Here is a 24,830-nt window from a genome sequence, read left to right on the forward strand (position 1 = left end):
CTATATTTTTGTTCGCTTCATATTTCAATACTATTGACTAAAAAGGCGCTGCGGTGTGTCACGCTAACCCACCACCTCCGAGATCCGGGTTTGAATCTTTTTACCATGACAGGTTTTGCGGCTATTAAATAATTTATTAAGAATTTAATGGATGAAAACTTGAGACAAATATGAACGAGACGTTTACAGAAGGTCAGGAGGACATGGGAACGTCTCAATCATCAAGATGTTGATGTTTAGGCTCATTTGCCGCAGATCTTATTGATAAGATCCACATAATAAATCTTAAAATTGTTTAAATTGACACGTTCAGAGGATCGATTTCGGCGACACGGTTATTCACAAACATGAAAGCCGCCACAAGAATGTGCTGTAGACATAAAATTCTGATCACATCCTCCGAGCCAGATGAAACGAAACCCACAGCTCAGTGGAAACTCTGGATTCAGCTGCTGTTGCACTTTTTGATACTTCAGTGTTTTTTATTTAAGAGCCCTTTAGGAGACCGGCAGCTTTTTCCATAAAGCATTTTAACAGTAATTACAACATGACGAACCACCGTCAGTAATCAGCTCAGATATTTATTACAGGTTTTATTACAGGGTTTCCATGTTGCACTTAGACTTTATTATCATGTATCATGAGCTGTGAACATTATTAACGTAATTTAACAGTCTGGGATGTTAATAAGGGTTTAATTGCTGCTTTACGACACAGACGAGAGGAAATGTTACAGTTCTGTCGAACACATTATTAAGCATTAATGGGATGTAAACACAAGAGTTAGGGAGGCCAGATTGAAACGGTTTGAGCGTGTGCAGAAGAGGGACGAGAGTTCTAATGGGAGAAGGATGCTGAAAGGAGAGATGGAGACGATGACTAAGAATTTGTTTGAAGGTACGAAGGGTACGATTTTGGCTCTACAGCAGTGGGTCGCATCTCCCCGCTGTTTATTACAGCTAAAAGTAAATCAGCAACAATAAACACAATATAAATATCTAGTAGCTTTGGGAGTTTCCCCTTCAAATTTGCCCAAATGCTCTTTTGGCTTCATAACACCAAACCTGGACCTGTTCGGATTGTTCGATTTGGCTTGTTTAGACGCTCAAATCATCATTAGGTTTATGAAAATGAAGCGTATCACCACGTTATACCTATCGACAAGCTCACTGACTTTACCTGAGCCGTCTGATCTACTGTAGGTATTATTATACAGTAGAAACATCTAGGAGCAACAGTAGCTCAGCCGTGAAGCCTACAAGCTTACATTTACATTTTTGGCATTTAGTGGACGCTTTTATCCAAAGCAACTTACAGCACTGTGACAGTATATTATCTAAGCAGTTGAGGCTTGCTCAAGGGCCCAACAGTGGCAACCTGATAGTGTTGTGGCGTGAACCAGCAGCCCTTTGATTACTAGTCCAGTACCTTAACCTTTAGGCTACAACTACACCAGACAGCGTTGGATTCTCAGAGAGAGAATCTTGCTCCACCAGTGTACCAGTGTGTTCCTCCAGTACTCGTGCCAGCGCCTCGACCCTCCCTCCCCCAGACACCAGTTGTGTCTGCTGAGCGCCCGGCCAGGTCGGTAGCATCGTTGAGACCTGACTTTGAGAGCTCAAAATCATCCACAGGTTCATGAAAATCGAACGTATCACCACGTTAAACAGACGAGCATCACTCGTCAGCACTGTGACAGTACAGTACATTATCTAAACAACTGGGGGTTAAGGGCCTTGCTCAAGGGCCCAACAGTGGCAACCTGATAGTGTTGGGGCGTGAACCAGTGACCTTTTGATTACTAGTCCAGTACCTTAACTGCTGGGCTACAACTGCCCTGAAGGTTTTGCTAAATTTACAGTGACTTGAACCAACAAAATTCTGATCATTAGTCTGAGTTGTGCTTTAACTACTACTGAATTACAGAATTGTTACGCTCACTACCGAGTTCCAACTTGACAAGAGTGTTTATCAGCACATGTTCCTGTTCACACCAGCATTTAATAACCGAGTAACTGTGGTCATTCGATTATTCGACATCTGATTATTTGAACGCATTAAATGCGCACCAGCACAAATGCATAACTGCTCCTATTAAAAAACATTATTATTATTTTTATTCATTTAGAACCAGCAGCTTGTGTAACTCCACTTCCCGGACGAATCAGAGCGTCTGTGTTTCACATCAACACCTTTAACGTTCTGTACATACTCAGCTATAATGAAACGAACTTTCCGTTCCCCCACCAGTCTGTGGAACCTACCACAGATAATGTGTTCTCCAGGCCTCCCGAGCAGACTCGCAGTTTCACAAAAGGATTTTTTTTTCCGAAGACTTTCACTCACTTTCTCCCCGACCGGCTAAAATCCATCACCGCCGGTCGCCCGTCTGCCTTATTAAACACAACCCGGGGTCTCCGTTTCCTCCAGAGGTCCTGTATAATTCAGCTGCTTTGATTCATGCTCGATCTGAGCGTAATTATCTCTCTGATAGGAATCATGAATACGGCAGACATTTGGAAGTCCTCCTGATCATGTTGGCTTGATGTTTATTGAAGGCTCCGTCATCCAGGATCACATTTCAGAAAGAATTAATCTCTCTATAAACATAATTATGAATAAGCTATATAAAAACAAACCATAACTCGGCTCTCCAGTTCCTGCTGAACATCAAACGTTGGGCCTCATTATGATATTTATCATCGGCTTTGTGGTTTGCTGATCTGAACTCGAGTTGAAGACGTCGGATGTCGCCCCCCTTGTAAAACTGCCTGTATGTTCTAGCCCCTTAAGGGGTCGTTCACATGGTACACATGGCAAAGCAGCTTGGAGTGTGACGATGCTGTTGAACTTTTCAAAGCGCCTCCAAGACAAACTGTTTCATCTGAGGTGGTGAAAGCGACTCAGGCCGTACAAACATGGAGGAGAAGCTGATTCTCACTGTGTTTCAGTACCCTGAGCTGTAAAACACAAGTTTAAAAGTGTCCCGGTGTTTTTATCCAACCTACAGTATGAGTGGAATCTCTCGTCGTGGCTCCGTAGCTCTTTAACAAGGTTGAATTCACTGTTTGATTAGAAACAATAAAGATTCATAAACCCACTTTCTTTTTTGCTGGGTCTTAGTTTTCATGGTCTCATATTTTCTCCACATAACCACAGCCAGAGTGATTCTTGTTGTAAACTTGTGATAGACTCTGATATATCACTTACAGTCTCTTATAAACCCTTTCTAACTAATAACAGATAAACACATTTCACATTTAACAATGTGATCTCCCTGGATGAACACTGATATTAGAATGGGTTTGTACTAAAGAGCAAAGTGATGTTTATATGCACACCATTTACCAGACAGAATGCAATCCAAGCAACCGAGGGTTAATCAAGGATCAGGCAACCAGGCACGGGTGTGGATCGAACCAGCGACCTTCTGATTACTAGTCCAGTACCTTAACCATTGAGCTACCACTGCCATATAATATCACCTTTCCAACCAGACAATTAATGACATTTCTGTTCTCCAGGAGCTCACAGGTTCACAAAACTGGACCACTGAGCAGTAGCAGTACTGTGTACATATTTGGGTTGTGTTACTGCCCAACTGTGGCCGAAAGGTCTCAAAGGACGCTCATGCATGAGATTTTATTACTAATTCATACTGTAAACGGGTGTAACGTACAGTACAGAACAGATGGACACCAGAATTCAGTATACGTTAGAGTACACGCCCACAGACTCACTCAGTTTAAACTGAGAAAGATTCCCAGCAAATCCCAAACGTATTCACACCAACGACACAGACGTGTTCAGATCTCCCACCTACATCAGTTCTGCACAGATCACAAATGCAGAAACGCTTCACCAGCACAAACCTCTCATTGCGCCGCTGAGATTACTGCCACTCGTCTGAGCTCGTGCTTTTAAAAGCTTTCCAGCTAAGCCAATAATTTAGAAGCCACGACACGAACCGGCTATTACTGAGTAATCCCGGAAAGACCTGTTAGACCCTCGACACGTTCCCGTCATCAGTTAGAGACGGTGACAAAGCTGCGGAGCTACAGTATCTCGAGAGGTGTTCACGAAATGTTTAATACCCCAAATTAAATGTTTTCATTTGATTCAATAAAATAATAAGTAAGGAATCCAAAACAACAGACCAGCAGCTACTGCTAGGTCCAGTTCCACCAAAGCAGAAACACCCTGGACAGAGCCAGCACCAATAGATCGCAGGACTTTTGCAACAAGCATGCCCGGCCTGGCTGATAGCACCTCGGAGATTCAAACCCTAATGTAATAGATCGCTGTGCCAGCAGAGCACTTTACATGTCATTGTGTGTAGCAGTATTTCTCAGAGCAGGAATATCCTGGACAGGACAAATGCCAATAGATCGCAGGACTTCGGCCACACAGATGCCTGGCCTGGCCGATAGCACAGCTGAGATTAAACTGCACTGATGATCTGCTCTGGTCACGGTATTTAAGCTCATGTTACTATTCAACATTACTGCCAAGTTCACGATGGTATGGGCGGCAGTGTGTGAGCTTAATGGTTTATGATTAATCATCACTAGGGCTCTACTAAATTCACTGGAAAATGTGTGTAATTTCACGAGCCTCAGATTTTTTAAGAAAAGAGCCGCATTTCACGTCAGTCATTAAATTACACTCATACATTAAATGATGGAATAAATGAAGCTATAAAACACAGCACAGCTACCTTAATAGTTGAATGTAAACCTAAAACGTCCAGCGACGGTCTTAAAGATGAAAATTCTTGTCCGTGTTTTGACCCCCCCGCTCCACGTCCACAGAATCGGTTGGGAGTTACCAGAGTCGTGTTTTTAGCTGCTTTACACTTCGACATCTTGGACATTTTGTCTAACTGATTGCTAACTGAATTGCCGTAGGATTGCAAGGACGCGTCATAGTCCAAATAACCAGTAAACGTGAGACACTTGAACGTTACACGAATGACAAACGTTAAATCGCTAAACACAAACCTTAAAGTTAAAATTTCCTTAAAGCAAATGACATATTACACTGGAGATGGCTCATTTCACGGTCCGTGACTTAGGTAAGGCCTTACTTATAGGAAGATTTGCATCTCTTATTGCTGAACCTAGATGTTCCACAGTTCATCTGGGAACGTTTTGTGGTGAGATGGAACAAATATAGACGTTTGCCACAAATAACCCTACTTATGGAAGAAAATTACAACTAGTTATACAACCGGGGGACAAAGAATCGTGGGTCGGGGCTGCTTTGTGTGTTTTGTTTCGAGAAAGAAGAAAAAAAGCGTTTTGTTTATTATGATTCTGATAAAGATCAGAATAGTTTGGGAGCAACTCATGAAGGAATCTCGATTGTTCCAAGGCTCCAGAAACATGTTCAGGATGCAGTAGATTGTAAATACTTCATAAAAAGAAAGTGTGTGCAGATTCATGAAGCAAAAAACGTTTTCAGTTCCGCAACAAGCCTAATTTTTAGATGAGATGGACGTACGGTGGCCGAAACCACGCCTGCAAACACAAACACAGCCCAACGAGGGCACAGTTTGAGTCACAAATCTTGCACAATGCTAAGCTGGTATCTGTGTGCTGGCCTCCGATGCCCCGAGGTGCCCTATTTAAGTCACGGAAAGAAATACAGCCGCTTCGGTAAAAGTGCTGATGCCAGACGTGCCTCAGCGCAGAACCTCCGACTCTGGCATCGAGTCAGATCCTCCGTAACGTTAGAAAAAAAATCCATAAGGGAATAAACGTCACGTGGAACAACCAGCACGACCACAGTGGAAACAGAGACGATAAAGAGACGCAGCACGGGGAGATAATCGTGGGTCGATGTGCCGTGGATTCTCTCAGAAGACTCTGAGCTTCGTGTGGTTTGTGGTGGTAACGTAATTATTGTGTGGAAATTAATACGTTTGGAATAAGGAATCAGACGAAACTCTGCAGAACGATCGACGACGGGATGGAAAAGAGAAACGCTGCTCATGATTGAGATGCACTTGTAATCTTTCTAACTACAGCATTAATAATAATAAAGATTATTAACAAACTGATTAGATTTGCTGTAATGGTTTGGCGTCCTGTTGCTTTCTTTTTTACCTTCATCTTCCAATTTAGTTTAGTCATTTCCTAATCCCAATTCCTCTGGCGTTTACACTTCTTTACACCCGTCAGCGCTACCACGTGTGTTCCAGCCACAACAAATCCTAGCAGGTGTAATAAATCAAATACATGAGAGAAAATACAGGCTTCTGTCTTTGCAGTAGGAGTTTAGGGAAGGCCCTTTCCTGTTCCACCATGACTGCACGTATAAAGACGTCATGAAAAGCTCGGTTTGAAGAAACTCCAGACCTCAGCCTGACTGAACAGCTTTGGAACAAACTGGAGCATCAACTGAGGATTTCCTGATCAACATACAAATGACTGAATGGGCACAAATTCCCACAGACATCCTTCAAAGTCTTGTGAGAAACCTTCTGTCATTCTAGCTAAAAAGATCACATAGAGGTCACTATGTTTTAAAGTAGTTTGTTTTTGAAACAGGGCGTCCGACAAGCTCACAATCAGGTGTCCATATACTTTTGGCCATACAGTGTATATATAGGTAGAACAGAGACTGAGACGTTAGTAGGTTAGTTTCCATTTATGTACGTGGAGCGGTGGGTCTGTAGTCTTCTTTTAATATGAATATTATTCGTAAAATGTATCGTAAGGTGTGGAGGGTGCAAGCACAGCTGAACCCTCAGTGTGAGGTGCACTTGTCAGTGCTCTTCTAGTGCAGGTCCCAAGCCCGGATGAAATAAGAAAGGTTGGTTTTGGTGTAAAAACTGTGCCAAATCAAATATCGGATCAGCTGTGGCGACGCCTAAAAATAGTGTTTTCCTTCCTTTTACAGTTACAGTAATCAGATTTCTTTGCCAGATATAATCCGACTCCAGAATGTAATGGATCTAATTTAACCTTCATGTGAAGATGGATTCCTGCAGCTGTGTTTTAAATCTATCTAAACACCTCAAAACACTCGTGTTATTACTTCTATTTTAAAGAAAGGGTCGTTTTTACGAGCGAGACGAACACGGCGTCTGTCATCAGTAAAATTACACGTCTCAGGCGCTCCAGCTCCTTCATGTCAACAATGTTTGTGCTTTGTGAAGATCAGACACGTCAGGTTCGAGCACTACACCACTACAATGAGTAAAGTCAAGCGTACAGTCAAACCATAGACGAACAGAGGCAGCGGAACACGTGGATCTGATAAGCTTAGTGACTTTAGGTCTGATTTAAACCCCACACAGTTCCAGAACTGCTCCAGTCAACGCTTAGTGTTGCTGTGTGAAGTGTCTAGGAGCAACAACAGCTCAGCTCCAAAGCGGTAAGCTTGCACATAGTGTAGAAATCATCCATCACTACTGAGTTTAAAACTGCTTCTGGAACGGGCGCCCATGTGGCGCAGCGGGATAATCCTCTAGCACATCAGCGCTGAGATTCTGAGCTCCCGGGTTCGAATCTCGGCTCTGCTACCGGTCGACTGGGCGCCATCTAGCAGGCATAACTGGCTAGTGCCTGTAGCGGACAAAATTGGCCTGCAGGGTGGGAAGGACCTTGGTTGCCCAGGGTGCCTATAGTTGTAGCCTAGTGGTTAAGGCACTAGACTAGTAAGCAAAAGGTTGCCGGTTCAAACCCCACTACTGCAAGGTTGCCACTGTTGGGCCCTTAACCCTCAATTGCTTAAACTGTACACTGTAAGTCGCTTTGGATAAAAGCGTGTGCTAAATGCTAAAAAAATGTAAATGTAACATTTGCAACATGTGTAATGCCAAACATTGTCAAAGTAAAGAACTGGACTGTTGAACAGACCCATATGGGTTTGCCAGTACAGATGGAATGCCGGACGCTCCCTCGTTATTCAGTCAGATTATAACTTAGAATTAAGGCGCCTCAGTAGGAGCATTTTAAGGAATCTAGGAGTTTTAAAAATTTAGACATGTCCTCTTCTCTGAAGTGTAGGATGATATAAAATGCATCTATGTAGAGAGATCACGTTTTTTTTTTTAGACAGACCCCATTGTGTTCACAACATGCTGGCTATTATAAGTAAATATAAAGCAGATGTGATGATCAGAGCTTATAAAGCAGACGTAACCTCCCCCTCCTCCACGAAATCGGACACTCGCTCATTCCTGCACCCACCCCTGTAATCAGAGCCGGGGCACGGCTGGGTCAGAAACTTTTCCAGTGTACACAAAGTCCACCAAGCACAGAAGCGTCCATATGAGAGTCCTCCATTACATCCTATTTTTTTACACCAAAAGGATGTCCTAATGTGCGCTAATGAAAGACCATGTGGCATCTCTTTGTCCTCCACAGACTAGTAATTACAGCAGAGCAAATCACCAAGCTCGCTCCTCCAAAAGAGGCAGTATCTCGTACCTGACCCCGCTGCCGCTCCGACAGTCAGACACCGGAGCCAAGACGTCGCTCGAGCAAGCCCCGGCTCGGCTGTGAGCGCGCCTCGTCCGTTTCAGACGTCTGTCGGGTCGCACGCGGTGCTGGCGCTGCTGGCAGAGACCGGGGAGAGGGCGGAAAATATCTGGCCTCGCAGAAGCGCCTGCGTCTTCTGGTAACGTACAGATGCTCGTTTCTGCTCCGCTTTAGCTCTTAGCCTGATAAAACAGCAGGAGGTGACGAGTCTCTTTCTCCTCGAGCAGACCTCCACATCTCGCTTCTCACTTTTCTGCGTCTTTTATGAGCAATTTGTGCTTCTGATGTTTTGACACGTTACAGAATTTACAGACGAGCTGGAGGGAAATATTTTCTTTCAGGAGAAGTTCAGCTCCAGGACTTTTCACTGCGTTCTTGTTATAAACACTGTTACGTAACACGGCTGGACCTTTTCTCCTGCTTTCTTTTCTTTCCGTCTGAACCTGGTCATCCTAAAAGCTTGCTAATCGAATTCTTGGTTCCCCTCGGATCACATTTTTTCCCTCCCTGCGCTTCTGTTTCTTCTCCTTCTCACCACAGAATCACATCTGACTGAACTCTAACCACATGATGCTTCGTCCACGGCTCGAGCTCTGGCAGTTGTAGCCTAGTGATTAAGGTACTGGACTAGTAATCAAAAGGTCGCTGGTTCAAGCCCCACCACTGCCAGGGTGGCACTGTTGGGCCCTTATGCAAGGCCCTAAACCCTTAAATTGCTTAGACTGTATACTGTCAAAGTACTGTAAGTCGCTTTCTGCTAAATGCTGAAAATGTAAATGACTGAAGTATGAACTCATTTGTACAGTCGTACCTTGTAACCTGACGTCCTCTAAAATTAAAATGTTTGAAACTCGACACCCTTCGCTGTGAAATTTGTACCCTTAAAAGCGACGTTTCCCTTAAAGTTGACAAACATCTGATGTAAACAAAGGGGTGAGCTTTAGGGCGCATTCACATGAGAAGCGGCAAAACCGTTTTGGTGCCGGCTGTGCCGCGGTTTCCTTTTGACGCGCTGTGCTGGATACTGATTTTAAACCGTTTTTAATTGTATTTCAGTGTTTTTACATTATGTTTGTGTTATTTTCAGTCTATAAGTGTCAAATAACCTCATTATTTACAGGAGCCAAAAATATCTGCAGCTCCACGGGACCATGGACGCATTAACAGGTTTCCCAAACATCCTTATGGGAAAAAATACCTTGAGACTCAACATCTTTAAAACCTGACGCCACTCCCAGAACCGACTGACGCCGAGTTTCAGGGTACCAGTGTAGTTCTATGGTTGTGATAAACTGTGGACTGTTTGAGGGACGTTTTCCTCCTGCTTTGCATCAATACTTAGTTTATGTAGCTAGTCCAGCAGCTTACTCGTCTCCGCTCCTGTTGACGTCAGGCGTACATGGAACGGTATTTGATTTGCTACATATCGTATATACAAACATACAACAACATACTATACAATGCAAACATCGAACATCAAACAACACACATTAAAATACATTGAAATACCTCCACTACTCTGCTCACTTGTTGGAATTAAGAACAGTAATAGAAATTGGTACAAAAGAGTTTTTACACCTGGCACATGTACATAGTGTCATATGCTTTGTGCCAAAAGTGGGCCAACCCACCTTCTAACTACTGCATTCAGCCAATGTGATGAGATCAACCGTTAGGATGTGTGATCTCCATAAACAAAAAGTGGCAATAAAATGGGTTGAACCGAAGATCCCGCGGAACAACAGCTCAGTTCAACTCAGTTCAGCCACACATACGCTTGTAGCTTGCACAGTTGCAACAGTCACCACTAAGTTCCAAACTACCTTTGGCCACAATATCAACATAGAAAACTAAAACTAAAAACAGAAGTGCACGTCTGGAGCTTCTTGGATTGGCTTTTTCTGGCTTATTATGGCCAAAAGGATGCACACAAACCTAAGATTACAATGTGCAACGCCGAGCTTTGCTGGAGGAATGTGAAGCACATCACTGGACTCTGAAGCAAAGGAAATTCTTGGCCTGGTACACAAATGTGAGTTTGCTGGATGCCATAACGGTGCTGCACATGAGCAACCAATATGTCATTAAGAAAACTTGATTAGGAAGGAATAATCATAATCATGGGGCACCTTTAGTGGTTTTAGCCCCACCAGCAACTACTTCCAATAACAATGACTGGAAAGAAAAGGAATTAATGCATAACGCAAGCACTGTAAAGAAATGGGCGGTGGTAGCTCAGTGGTTAAAGTACTGGACTGATAAATCATAAGGTTGCCGGTTCAAGCCCCACCATTGCCAAGTTCCCACCGTTGGGCCCCTGAGCAAGGCCCCTAACCCTCAATTGCTCAAATTGAGTTCAGTCATAATTGTAAGTCACTTTGGATAAAAGCATCTGCTAAATGCTGCAAATGTAAATGGTAAACACCTTGGGATAAACTGCACCTCAGCTCCCAAAACCGGTGACCGATCTCACCAATGACCTTACAGCAGAATGGAAGAGAATCTGAGTAGTTATGTTCCAAAATCTAGTGAAGTTTATCTGTTAGTGCATTAATAAATGGAAAGTTTGGTTGTATTCTTCGCTTTGCATCACAGATCAGAACTGAGACGGAGAAATGAAATATTACATTTAAATAATAATAGGGATAGAGGAACAGTACTAGGACGTGTGCAGTGTGTGTACTTATGAATTATTGGAGCCACAATTCAGTGTTATGGTTGTTATCCTGAACATTACATTTAAAAACTGATAATTGGCGCCTGTCCTATATGGAAATAACACCTTTAGTCTGGATGTGCTCTTCACCCAGTGGAGTCCCTATACTCTCCGAGAATATAGTGTCTGAGAGTCCAGGAGTCTGCGTCTGAATACTATAGGAACCCCCTGATAATGCTGGAACTTGCCATTTATTCTCAGACTTGTCATTACGGGAATGTGTGCGTGTGTGTGTGTGTGTGTGTGTGTGTACTAAAAGGCGTATATTAAGGACAATGAGGCCTGAGACTCTTCCTTCATTCCTCAGACTTCCGCCATGAGACTTTGGCTTTTACTCGCCGTGTTGTTTTTCTGCTGCCTGAGCGTCGGTCTCGCCAAGGATCCGAAGGCGAATGGTCCGGCGGCCCGAGGGGGACGGAGGAGGGGGAAGAAGACGGCACATCAAGGCAACGTGCCAGCGAACGGCGGATATAACGGAGCGCCGCTTCACATCGAGTCTTATAAGAGTGTGCAGGAGCCAAAACCTGACTACAATGTTATTCCAGGTTAGTAAAAACTTCAGAGCTAAAGAGATGTTTAATCTAAATCCTGAACTAGTTTCACACTGCAGGAAACACAAAAGTCAGACTTTTATTCATGCAAATTATTTATTTATTTATTTTTGAACAGTGGAAATCTCAAGATCTTAAGAACTGATATTATTTCTTCCCAATCTGGGCAAGTTTAATGTTTAATGGCAATGAGATCCGCATCAGATTTACAGCAATGAGACGTCAGTCTGTTCACATTGCCATTAATTTAGTCCAAAACTAAATGCATCATGATTGAGGCCCTACCTAATTTACAGCCGGGAAATTCTAACTTTTGTGTTTAGTGATTTAACGTTTATCCATGTAGCGTTCAAGTGCCTCACGTTTACTGGTTAATCTGCACTATGAGGCGTCCTAGCAATCCTACGGCAATTCAGTTAGCAATCGCTTAGTCAAAACGTCCAATATGTTGAAGTGTAAAGCAGCTAAAAACACAACTTGAGTAACTGAGTTCGGAAAACTAACAACCAATTCTGTGGACGCAGAGGGGACGACGACGAGAATTTTCGTCTTTGAGACGGAACATGAAGCCTCGCACCGTCGTTGGATGTTCTAGGTTTACATTTAACTATTAAGGTAGCTGTGCTGTGTGCTGTAGCTTCTGTGAAATCTGTGATTTTTGAATATCAAACATTTAATCCTTATAGAACAAACAAACCTTAAGAAAAATATCTTCAGATTAGCTGCACGTATCTGCTGTGTATCAAACCATAAAGATAAACTTTGTGGGTATATAATTACTGACTGAACTTACAGTAGCCTGTCTGTTGCTCTGCACAGATCTCACAGTGTCACCCTCTGTACTTTATTCATCATCACATCCTCAGCTCTTACGTGGTAATAACACACTACTGTGTTGTTCTGGTATGAGTGTATCAGGTGCAGCAGTGTTGTTGGGATTTTTAAACAGCGCTCCAACCGAATCAAAAATATAAAGCCAACAAGCGTCCTGTGATCAAAATAAAAGACTATAGTTAGATTAACACACCTTGGTACGAACAGCAGATTCTCGATACGTTGCTAAACCGCTTCCCTCAGGCTAAGAACCCATCATGCATCAGTATGTTGTTTTAATGCATCATGATTGTCTCTAAATGCCCTGCAGCCTCATCTTATAGTCTGACATGAAATATTTTCCAAAAACTAAAAACAGCAAAACGTCCGCGTGCAGGAACCTGCCCAATCATAAAAAATATTGGCTTGTACGTGTACAGTGACTTCGATATAAGATACAGACGCCTCATCATTAACTATAATAAATTAATAAGTAATTAAAGTGAACTCTTTAGCTTTCACATGAATTGTTTTTAAGTGGCAGTCCTGTTAGATTTGCTCCAAACGTTCCATAATAAACGGGCGCCTTGTACCCAGTGTTTCATGGTGAAACCAGATCCGCTGCAATCCTTCTTTTTGTCCAGGGAACACAGGACAGTGTGTATTCCAGGGCATCACCATGTTCGATAAAACCGTCTGGTCTCCGAAACCCTGCGTCACCTGCCTGTGCACCGGCGGGAACGTGGTGTGTGATGAGATGCTGTGCCCTGTTCTGCAATGCCAACTCAAATTCAAACCTATCGGCGAGTGCTGCCCAATTTGCATCGACCCAAGTGAGTAGCAGAATAAATGTAATGAGTCTAGTTTCGATCCTTCGTTATCGTTCGATCATGGTCGACTCCTTTTCCACCAGCTCACGACGTCCCTGAAAGCTCGGGAGATTCTCCCGTCCCTGACGACCCGAGCATCCCCAACCCGGCAACCTCGCCCTCCCACGAGGAGACCCTGAGGCGACAGAGATACCGGGAGGAGGAGGAACAGCTCCTCCGAAAAGACGCCGAGCGCAAGAGGAGGAAGAAGCAAAAAGAGGCGGAGAAGCGCAGGAAACAGCTGGAGACGCAGGAACGAGAACGTGAGGAGGAACTGAGGAGGAGGCAGCAGCAGGAGGAGGAGAAGGAGAGGAAGAGAGTGGAGGAGCAGGGCCGGGCCGAGGAGGACAGGATCAGGAGGATGGAGACGGAGCAGAGGGAGATGCTGAGGGCGCTCGAAGCTTCGGAGCTGAGAGGACAGGACGATGGAGAGGAAGAGGAGGTGGGAGAGGAGACCGTGTGGTTGAGAGGGGATGTTTTCGAAATGCCACCACAGCTGCCCCACCCGTCGCCGACTGACCCGTCCGAGCCCGGTCACACCGCAGAGGGGGCGGACGAGGAGGAGTCGGTCAGGATTAGTTACTCACTTCCTCCGGGCTGCACCATTTCTGACGTCAGTATTTCCTGTGAAAACGCCAAACTCACCAGCATTCCACCCCTGTCCATCCCTGAACTCAAGAGTCTCAGTCTGCAGGGTAAGATGCCAAAACAGTGCCAACACATTGGTACTAACACATCAGTACTAACACATCAGTACTAACACATCAGTACTAACACATCAGTGCCAACACATCAGTACTAACACATCAGTACTAACACATCAGTACTAACACATCAGTGCCAACACATCAGTAAAACTAACTGTAGAAAAGAAGTGTTTTACAAAGTGAACATCAATTACAGGGTGCAGGCGGCACTGTGGCACAGTGGGTAGCGCTGCCACCTTGCACCAAGAAGGGCCGAGGTTTGATCCTTTCTGTGTGGAGTTTGCATGTTCTTCCTATATGGGTTTCCTCTGGGTGCTCTGGTTTCCTCCCACAAGTTAATTGGAGATACTAAAACAGTGGCGACCTGTCTGGGGTGTTTCCTGCCTTTCGCCTAGCAGATCTGACCCACCGTGACCCTGACCAGGATATAACTGTATTCCCCTTTTTGCTACGATGACAGCAGCACTCTAGCTGCATGATTCCACAATACTGAATGTTCCTGAACGCTTGGTAGGATGCTACCATACACGCTGGACAAGGTTTAGGTCAGGTGACTCTAGAGGAAAGTCCATGAAGCTCAGCGATCTTAGATCTTCTTTGGTCTTCAAATAGTTGTTGTAAAGCTTTAAAGTTTGTATTGAAACTTTAAAGGAAAATAATAAGACCTAAGAGATTTTATGCAAACCGGTTGGTCATGCATCAGTATATTTTATTTATTCATTATAATTATTTAATCTCAAGCAATTTTCACTGGCGGTCTCAGACTTTTGGTCATTTAAGCCTCCGTGTTCTGAATCCACAGGTAACGTCATCACATTAATTCCAGCTGAAGCTTTTAACGGAGTCCCCAATTTGGAATGGATAGATTTCGGGAAAAACAGGATCGCGTCGTCTGGGATCGATCCACAAGCTTTTAAAGTAAGTATCTTCTAACGCGAAGTATAAATATTATTCCTCAAAAGAGACTTAGAAGGAAAATAAGTCATTTCTAAACGGGTGGGTTGATTGAGGCAACTATTGTTTTGTTTCTGTGACTAATTACTGGAAAACACTTTTCTTAATTCTTTTACATGTTTATTGTGGATTTTCTACACGTTATCCATCACACATGATTCACATCCACACTGATGATCCAATCAGGAACAAATCTGTACAGTTTTTTACTCACTGGACTGTTCAGGTGACGGCTGTCCTTGTGATTAATGAAATCAGTCAGTGAAATCAGAACACGGCTGTTTTCTGCTTCAGAGAAATCGCTGGGTTTTAGCCCAGTAATCAGGACACGCAACTCTGTGGACTCTCAGATTTTTGGGAATGGTGCGTGTGTAAGGGAACACCAATGGTTTGGTTCTTATCAAAGTCACTCAGGTCTTGCTCAGGCTTGTTTATTCTACTTTTTATTATTATTATATTATTATTATTATTTTTTTCTACTTTTTATTACACGGTCCCCCATTTTATCCTCTCTATTCTCTCCTTTTCTCTTATGTTTGCATATCTGTAGAGTTCCTGAGCCTCCCAACACACATTTTAATGTACACGACAAATGAACTACTTACTTTGCTGTGCATATTTTTGGCTCATCCACGTGCATGACGTATTATACAATCACAAACAGAAACGTTTCCATCAGCGCTACTTGGTCTGATTGTTCTGTTGATGTGCACACGTTGATTTCTCCCCACAGAAACTGAAATTCCTGACCCGGTTATACATGGATGGAAATTTACTTGAACACGTTCCACCAGGACTCCCACCTTCACTACAGGAACTGAAGATCAACGAGAACAACCTGCAGGAGATCGAAGACGGCAGCTTCGAAGGTAAGATCAGCATATTATCAAGCTCTACCTGAGCTGAAGCGAGTTTGGAACTCAGCACTGCAATGCACATATGACCAAAAGTATTCGGACACCCGACCGTGAGCTTGCTGGACATCGTATCTCTATTATGTGAGCTTTTCAGCTAGAACAACAGCCGCTCTTCTGAGAAGCTTCTCACAACTTTGAATGGTTGTATGTCTGTGGGAATTTGTGCCCATTCAGTCAAACGATGCCAGTATTAGTGTGGTCGGGCACTGATGTTGGTCAAGAAAGCCTCAGCTAAGGTTCTGGCTCATTCTAGAGCTGCTGTGGGGCTGAGGTCAGAGCTTTATAGAGCTTGCTTTGTGCACACTAACACAGTCATGCCAGCACATTAAATGGGCCTTCCCTAAACTGTTCCTGCAAAGCATATAAAGGAAGCAAATAATTTCCTATATATCTCAGAGATTTATTATACCTCTAAGTATTGTTGTGGCTGAAACACACAAACTGGGCAGTTGTAGCCTAGTGGTTAAGGACTAGTAATCAGAAGGTTGCTGGTTCAAGCCTCAACACTGCCAGGTTGCCATTGTTGGGCCCTTAAGCAAGGCCCTCAATTGCTTAGACTGGATACTTTCACAGTACCGTATGTCGCTTTGGATAATTGGGCCTTGGTCAAGGGCCCAACAGCAGCAACCTGGCAGTGTTGAGGCTTGAACCAGCGACCTTCTGATTACCAGTCCAGTACCTTAACCACTAGGCTACAACTGCCTATTTGGTCAGGATGGCATATTCCAGTTCATTTCTCCCACTGTTACAGTTTGGTCTTGTATAACAATAGAATCTGAGGTCTGGTTGTGATCAGGATGGGGTTTGAAGTCAGGGGTGCTGTGTGTTTTTTGGCAGGTCTGAGCAATCTGGTCATTTTGGAGCTGGAGGGGAATTTACTGAGTGAAGGAAACGTTCATCCCAGAGCGTTTGCACCACTGACGCAGCTCACGTACCTACGTATGGGCAGGAATCACTTCCGCACCATCCCGCTGGGCCTACCAGCATCTCTGCAGGTTCGTATAACAGAACACATGGTTGAAACACACGTGTCCCAATACTTTTGTCCTGCATAATTAGCCAAACGTGTGATTTTCAGGAGCTGCACCTCGAGAGTAATTTAATTGATGAAATACCCGAGGGAGCTTTCAACCAAAGCAGAAACCTGAACGTTATCGTGCTGCGACATAATAAAATAGATGAATTACGGATGGCACCCTTGGCGTGGATCAATCACGGGTAAGCGCTTCAGTTTTCTGTATCACAACTAAAACGTCCAGACGTGTTTCTTTTCTTTAAAATGTAAACTCCTGCCGTGTTTTTCTTCCTCGTGCACGACATCCCAAAAGCAAACTGGAGTCGATAGATCTGTCACACAACAACCTGCATCTGGTGCCGTCGTTCCTGCCCAGGTCGCTGGTCCACCTGGTGCTGGTGGGCAATCAGATCGAGCGCGTCCCGGGGTTCGTGTTCGCTCACATGGCGCCCGGACTGGAGTATCTCTACCTCTCCTTCAACAAGCTGGACGGGGACGGGGTGGAACCAGAGTCCTTCTTCGGCACCTTTGACACCATGACGGAGCTGTGTTTGGATCATAACCAGCTCACCAGCATCCCCGTCGGGGTTAATGAGATGACGTCGCTGCATTTCCTCAGACTGAACAACAACAATATAAGGTAGGAAACATTACGCTTCATCCGGCGGTCACGGAGAGCATGTAGAGGTCTGGAGGGACTGACCAATCACAGGGAAGTCTGGAGTGTCAGTGGAGGGTAAACGGGGATCATCTAATCCATCCATCATCCAATCCATCCATCATCCTATCTATCCATCATCCAATCCATCCATCCAATTCATCTATCCACCCATCCATCAGTCAATAAATCTGATCTGTCTATCCATCATCCAGTCTATCCATCCATCAAAATCTACCCGTTAGCCCTATATTCATCTGTGATCTGAAGTTGTGAGTTTGAAATGCAGGATACGGAATATTTCTGACATTCTAAACCTTGTACCCACAGGCACATCGGAGAGGACAGCCTCTGTGACCCGGCGAACGACGAGGATTCCCACATCGTAGCTCTGCGCCTGGAGAACAATCTGCTCGACCCGCGGAAAATCGCTCCGACCGCTTTCTCCTGCGTCAGATCTTACTCCAGTGTAGTTCTGAAGCCTCAGAGATTCAAATGATATCGTACTGAAACTTTATAAAGTATGTCGTATATATATATACACACAAGTATAAATACTGGTGGAACCCGTTTCTAGGTTAGAAAGGGTCAAATCTTTTAGCTCTCTCCGTCCGGATCAGGGAGTTTTATTTTGTGGTCTTAAGAAAAATGGACATTATGTATTAGAGATGAGAAATGAGGCATGGATCTCCACTGCTTTATGGATCATGTCAGCAGATTTATGTGCTTGTGGGCACTTACGTAGATTATAGGAGTCCTGAACGCAAATATTTGTTTTTCCACTCGTTCAGTCTGGAAAAGAGCAGATCTGAATATCTGAGTGTATCTGAGTGTGTGTGTGTGTGTGGAGGTTTGATTCTGTTCACTTCAGTTTTTCCTTTAAAATAATAAAAAATGTATATAATAAAAAAACTGAGTCTGACTGAACTGCTTTGACTGTTTTCTTTTTTCCGTGGGACCCTGTTGTGTCCAGCCACATTAGTAAATCAGTCGTTTTACAGCACAGGAATTAGGGCATTTCACAGATTTTTCTGCATTCTGTGTAGGCTTGTTGGTGATTGATTATAGTTGGTGGCTTCTCTGTGCCCATATAAAGACACTTATATAAGCCTAGGTGACCACACCTTAGTCCTAAATAGTACATAAAACAGTGGTCTCTTGGCAAGAGAACCCAAACTTTCACCTTTTGCTGAAAACGTGTCCAGCTTTTAGTATGGGACTCAAATCCAAGATTTTCATTGTTACTGTCCACAGTCAACAGAGCTTTAGGGGCTGCAGTGCAAGAAGAAAAAGCCACTTAGTAATTTACCGAGATTCGCTTCTGCACATTGACCGGCGGTGGATTCCTCACAGAAAGCCGCAGAGCGTACGGATTGCTCCACGTTCCATCACTAATCGTATCAGCAGCTCAACCAGACAACAGAAGTCGCTGTTCCCTTCCTCAAAGCTCGTCTGCTGAGCGCCAGGCCAGGCCGGTAGCACCACTGAGAAATGAGGTCGGTCTAGCAAACTGAACGAAACCTACAATTCTCTTTAAACTGTAGGTTAGATTTAAAAGCTGTGAGCTTGTAGAAGTTAATGAATTATTATCAACTATTTGTCTTTACATCCTGTCTGAATTAAAAACCTTCAACATTTCACTACAAACCGTTCAGGACTCGAAACTTGAACGAAAGCATTAAAGCTGCTCTGGAGGTGCAGACTGGTTTTCTATATTGCATCAGTTTAATATATTTCTGTTTAAATTTAAGGATCCCTTAAGACACAGGAACAAAAGTGACCGACCGTTCAGCCATGCATTTCTCATTTCTGGGTGGATTTGTAATCTATTCTTTTTCAGTACAGTATAATAAGAAGAAAAGAAAATATCATTTCGGAAAATGAAACGCGACCCAGGGAAGCAGCCGAGGGAAAATCCATTAAAATCTTCCATCATACACAAGGCTGCTGCCAAACCTACAGATATTTGGCTGGGACGCAACCCCATAAACACACAGCCTGAAGTGTGTAGTACTGCTGTAAGCAGACTGTAACGCGGTCGCTGGAAAATGGTTATACAACGATGATTTAGACACGACGGATACTTACATTCATTCCATCTAACATCCACCCAAACTCAGAGCGAAACTGCTAAATGTTCTGTTTCTACAGAGATCCGATATTTACCAAAACAATCATTACAATCCGGTTTGATTAAACGTCTGAGAACAAAAAATAATCCTTCGTGTTATAATAACAGCATTTAAAGGGCGTGTTAATAAAAGAAAATGAGCGATTAGATACTCTGGAATTGCAGGCCACGGTTCAAATCTCAGCTGTGCTATCAGCCGGTGGGGCGTCTACACAGACGTGATTGGCCAAAGAGCCTAGACGTTGGGTGATGCACTGGTCAGTGCGCTCTTAGTGCTGATCCCAAGCCCGGAGTAAAAACTGCACCCGATCGAACCACGTATACAATTCATGATACAGCTATGCTACTTCAACTTTCAGGCAACAGTTTGAGGAAGGCCCTGTCCTGCTCTGGCTTCATAAACACATGTTTAACAAGTTCGATGTTGAGGAACACCAACGGCCTGCCACACTGGGATGCACTGGAACTCTGATTGCAAGCAAATGCTTTTAACTAAACGGGCACAAATTCCCAACACACACACACACTGTGTTATATAATTAACTTTATAGACATGTTAGGAATGGGTGTGGCTAAAAAACCTAAACTTAATCATTACTTTCAGCCTTATAAAGCTAAATCAGGTGTTTGAAGTTTCATTGGGACATTAGGATCCTCCTTACTGGATCTAAGAACCCAAACCAGTAGCCCAACGCCAGTCCTGTAGGCTTGCTGCAGGACAGGACTTTACCTGTTAGAATTTGTAGCCTCTCCCGTCAGCCTGGTACAGCCGAGCAAAATCTCTATCCAACATCTTTGGGATGAATGGAACGTTGACTGTGAGTCAATTCTCATCACCTGACAACCTGGCTAGTGTTCTTACAGCTGAGTGCAACAAATCCATGCAGTCATGATCAAAGATCTAGTGGAAAGCCCTTCAACAAAACAGAGACGGTTGTAACAGCACGGGCACCAACTCCTAAACCACACCGGTTCTGGACCTGATGTCCGTGTCCCTCACATCCTTACGGTGAAGCATCGCTGTGTTTTAACCCCACTGGTGGCGTACGGGAGCGTGAGGACCCCCATCACCCTCATACAGAAGGAGAAACAGCGCCGGGTTCCTGGCTGGGTTTCAAGCGTTGAGGAGGAACATCTGAGCAGTAATAATGTGAACTCAGCAGTAGTGAGGAACTGCCTGACTGTGTGATCACTGAAGGATCTTTATTCACTCAGAGCTCCTCAGAGCGGCAGCATCGCCTCAGACTCGCACGCTCGTACAGGAGCAAGTTCTCCTCCGAGGTCGTCTCGGGTAGCGATTAGGATTCCGTTACTGCTGGACGCTTTCGGGGCCGGACAGGGATCACGCTGATCACTCAGGTACGCCATCGTTCACAGATTTCTCCTCACAGGTAATTTATTATTAATCTACTTTATTTAATTTAATAACTTTGGCATGAGAGATAACTTTTCTAACTATTTTACAACCACAAACATCACTTAAACAGAAGCCGCTTCTAATAAAGACGTTGAAGATGTTGATTAACCACAGAACATCAATCAACTGCATTTTATAAACGTTCCTGTTTCTATTTACACACCGAGAACAGTCACATCATTTATTGGAACAATTTTGATTACCTGGCAACATCTGTTAATAAATTAGGAACATTATTACACTAAAAATTACAAGTTTGATGTTCTAAAAAAATCATAGCTTGATATTCAGTATCAGTTCTTTTTTTCTTCTGTTGGGAGTCTATGTGTAACATCACTTCTTGATCTCGAAGCTGCAAAACAGTCTCTGGATTTGCTGCCAGGTCTCTGATCTGGTTCTTGATTGGTGGTACGTCTTTGTTTATTGGCGTAGTTCATTTGCGGGCATCCACGCCCACGTTTCCCTTGGTTTTTGTATTTATTGATGAGCTCCATGTGCAGAATTAGGAGTCATTAAAGGAACCTGGATTCTTCAGCTGCACCTCGACTGTGCTAGTATTTCTAATTCCAAGCATTAAAGAGTTAAAGGCCCAACAATGGAAACTTGGTTGTGGTGGGGCTTGAACACACAGCTGTGATTACTAGTCAAGTACCTTAAACATTAAGCACAAAGTTTGGACACCCTTGTAATTGTAAATTCTCAGAACGTAACTTATAGTCGGAAGGAATTTTTAGTCAGAGGTGAACACTGTCTCGTCTATCAGAGGAAAGCCGTTCAGTCTGCATCCAATTTGTCATTAGGAGTTAAAATAAATAAATAAATAAATCTGTTAGCTGTTCTGAACCTCGACTGCTTTGTTTTTTCTTTTTTTAACATTTATAATCCATAATTCGAGTAGAAAAAACAGCTACTTTAAGGTTATTGATTTTTATTAAAAATGTACTTTTTGATGCACCGTTTACCACCAGGACCGTCAGGTTCAAGGTTTAAGATTCAGCTTTGCACCAACCCCAGTACTACAAGCTCCAAATCAAATGCAATATAATTCAATTTAATTCAACGGTGTCATTTTACCAATACAGGGTTGTACAGTATAACGAAACACCGTCAGACTACAATAGTGCTGAGGGAGTATTAACGGTTTAGATGTTCTGTGCGTTAATTCATGTGTGCAAATACACAGTGTCACTGTTATATTTACAAGTTTAGGTAAGGGATATACACCGACCAGGCATAACATTATGACCACTGACAGGTGAAGTGAATAACACTGGGAAACTTTGAAACGTATCACCTACCTAAGCATCGTTGCAGACCATGTTCACCCTCTCATGGAGACGCTATTCCCTGATGGCTGTGGCCTCTTTCAGCAGGATGATGCTGGTGACGATGGTTTGAGAAGCGCAACAACCAGTTTGAGGTGTTGACTTGAACTCCAAATTCCCCAGCTCTCAATCCGATCGAGCATCTGTGGGATGAAGTCCGATCCATGGAGGCCCCACCTCACAACTTACAGGAGTTAAAGAATCTGCTGCTGACATCTTGGTGCCAGATACCACAGCACAGCACACCTTTAGGCATCTAGTGGAGTCCATGCCTCGACGAGTCAGGGCTGTTTTGGCAGCAAAAGCGGGACCAACACAATATTAGGAAGGTGGTCATAATGTTATGCCTGATCAATGTAAGAGTTCCAGTTGAAGCAAAATGTGCAAAGAAGTAAAGAAGGACAGTCCCATGAGCTGGTGAAGCTTAGTGTGTGGAAAACAGTCAGTATCATGTGTGTTCATGTTCTGGTAGGTAATATACAGAACTAAGTAAAGAGAGAACAGAAACAGAAGAGATGAAATATAGATATATAAAGAATGTGTTATGTACAGTACCAGTCAAAAGTTTGGACACACCTTCTCTTCAGTGGTTCTTCTTGATTATTTTAATTTTCTACATTGTAGATTAATACTGAAGACATCCAAACTATGAAGGAACACATATGGAATTATGTAGTGAACAAAAAAATTTTAAACAAACCAGAATATGTTTTATATTTTACCAACTCTACCTCTGCACAGCACAACTGATGGTCTCAAACACCTTAAAAAAGCAAGAAATTCCAGAAATTAACTCTAGACGAGGCACAAACATTAATTGAAAACCATTCCAGGTGGCACCTCATGAAGCTGATTGAGAAAATGCCAAAAAGTGTGCAAAGCTGTCATCAAAGCAAAAGATGCTACTTTAAAGAATATAAAATATAAAACATATTCTGGTTTGTTTAACACTTTTTTGTTCACTACATAATTCCATATGTGTTCCTTCATAGTTTGGACGTCTTCATTATTAATCTACAATGTAGAAAATAAAAAAAAAACAAGAAAAAACACAGGAATGAGAAAGTGTGTCCAAACTTTTGACTGGTACTGTGTATATATATATACAGTGTATCACAAAAGTGAGTACACCCCTCACATTTCTGCAGATATTTAAGTATATCTTTTCATGGGACAACACTGACAAAATGACACTTTGACACAATGAAAAGTAGTCTGTGTGCAGCTTAAATAACATTGTAAATTTATTCTTCCCTCAAAATAACTCAATATACAGCCATTAATGTCTAAACCACCGGCAACAAAAGTGAGTACACCCCTTAGTGAAAGTTCCTGAAGTGTCAATATTTTGTGTGGCCACCATTATTTCCCAGAACTGCCTTAACTCTCCTGGGCATGGAGTTTACCAGAGCTTCACAGGTTGCCACTGGAATGCTTTTCCACTCCTCCATGACGACATCACGGAGCTGGCGGATATTCGAGACTTTGCGCTCCTCCACCTTCCGCTTGAGGATGCCCCAAAGATGTTCTATTGGGTTTAGGTCTGGAGACATGCTTGGCCAGTCCATCACCTTTACCCTCAGCCTCTTCAATAAAGCAGTGGTCGTCTTAGAGGTGTGTTTGGGGTCATTATCATGCTGGAACACTGCCCTGCGACCCAGTTTCCGGAGGGAGGGGATCATGCTCTGCTTCAGTATTTCACAGTACATATTGGAGTTCATGTGTCCCTCAATGAAATGTAACTCCCCAACACCTGCTGCACTCATGCAGCCCCAGACCATGGCATTCCCACCACCATGCTTGACTGTAGGCATGACACACTTATCTTTGTACTCCTCACCTGATTGCCGCCACACATGCTTGAGACCATCTGAACCAAACAAATTAATCTTGGTCTCATCAGACCATAGGACATGGTTCCAGTAATCCATGTCCTTTGTTGACATGTCTTCAGCAAACTGTTTGCGGGCTTTCTTGTGTAGAGACTTCAGAAGAGGCTTCCTTCTGGGGTGACAGCCATGCAGACCAATTTGATGTAGTGTGCGGCGTATGGTCTGAGCACTGACAGGCTGACCCCCCACCTTTTCAATCTCTGCAGCAATGCTGACAGCACTCCTGCGCCTATCTTTCAAAGACAGCAGTTGGATGTGACGCTGAGCACGTGCACTCAGCTTCTTTGGACGACCAACGCGAGGTCTGTTCTGAGTGGACCCTGCTCTTTTAAAACGCTGGATGATCTTGGCCACTGTGCTGCAGCTCAGTTTCAGG

General features: G+C 43.5%; 2 protein-coding genes across 2 annotated transcripts in view; one reads left to right on the forward strand and one right to left on the reverse strand.

Moving 5' to 3' along the window:
- Positions 1-24,830, reverse strand: part of cenpp (centromere protein P) — a 62,689-nt gene that overhangs the window by 2,674 nt on the left and 35,185 nt on the right. The gene's annotated exons all lie outside the window — the stretch shown is intronic.
- On the forward strand, positions 8,296-18,601 carry ecm2 (extracellular matrix protein 2, female organ and adipocyte specific). Its single transcript, XM_062987157.1, has 10 exons — positions 8,296-8,628; positions 11,513-11,750; positions 13,214-13,402; positions 13,483-14,133; positions 14,948-15,063; positions 15,833-15,968; positions 16,854-17,011; positions 17,095-17,234; positions 17,345-17,671; positions 18,020-18,601. Exons 2-10 carry the CDS (start codon positions 11,522-11,524, stop codon positions 18,186-18,188), a joined length of 2,115 nt encoding a protein of 704 aa, XP_062843227.1. The 5' UTR covers positions 8,296-8,628; positions 11,513-11,521; the 3' UTR covers positions 18,189-18,601.

This window comes from Trichomycterus rosablanca, chromosome 24 (genome assembly GCF_030014385.1).
Source record: "Trichomycterus rosablanca isolate fTriRos1 chromosome 24, fTriRos1.hap1, whole genome shotgun sequence".
NCBI classification, from domain to species: Eukaryota; Metazoa; Chordata; class Actinopteri; order Siluriformes; family Trichomycteridae; genus Trichomycterus; species Trichomycterus rosablanca.

Excerpts from the sequence above, each read along its gene's own strand:
- ecm2 (XM_062987157.1), top strand. The coding sequence starts at position 11,522 with ATGAGACTTTGGCTTTTACTCGCCGTGTTGTTTTTCTGCTGCCTGAGC. Across the intron at positions 14,134-14,947 it reads CAAGAGTCTCAGTCTGCAGG|GTAACGTCATCACATTAATT; the intron begins GTAAGATGCCAA and ends CTGAATCCACAG. Across the intron at positions 17,235-17,344 it reads TTGGCGTGGATCAATCACGG|CAAACTGGAGTCGATAGATC; the intron begins GTAAGCGCTTCA and ends ACATCCCAAAAG.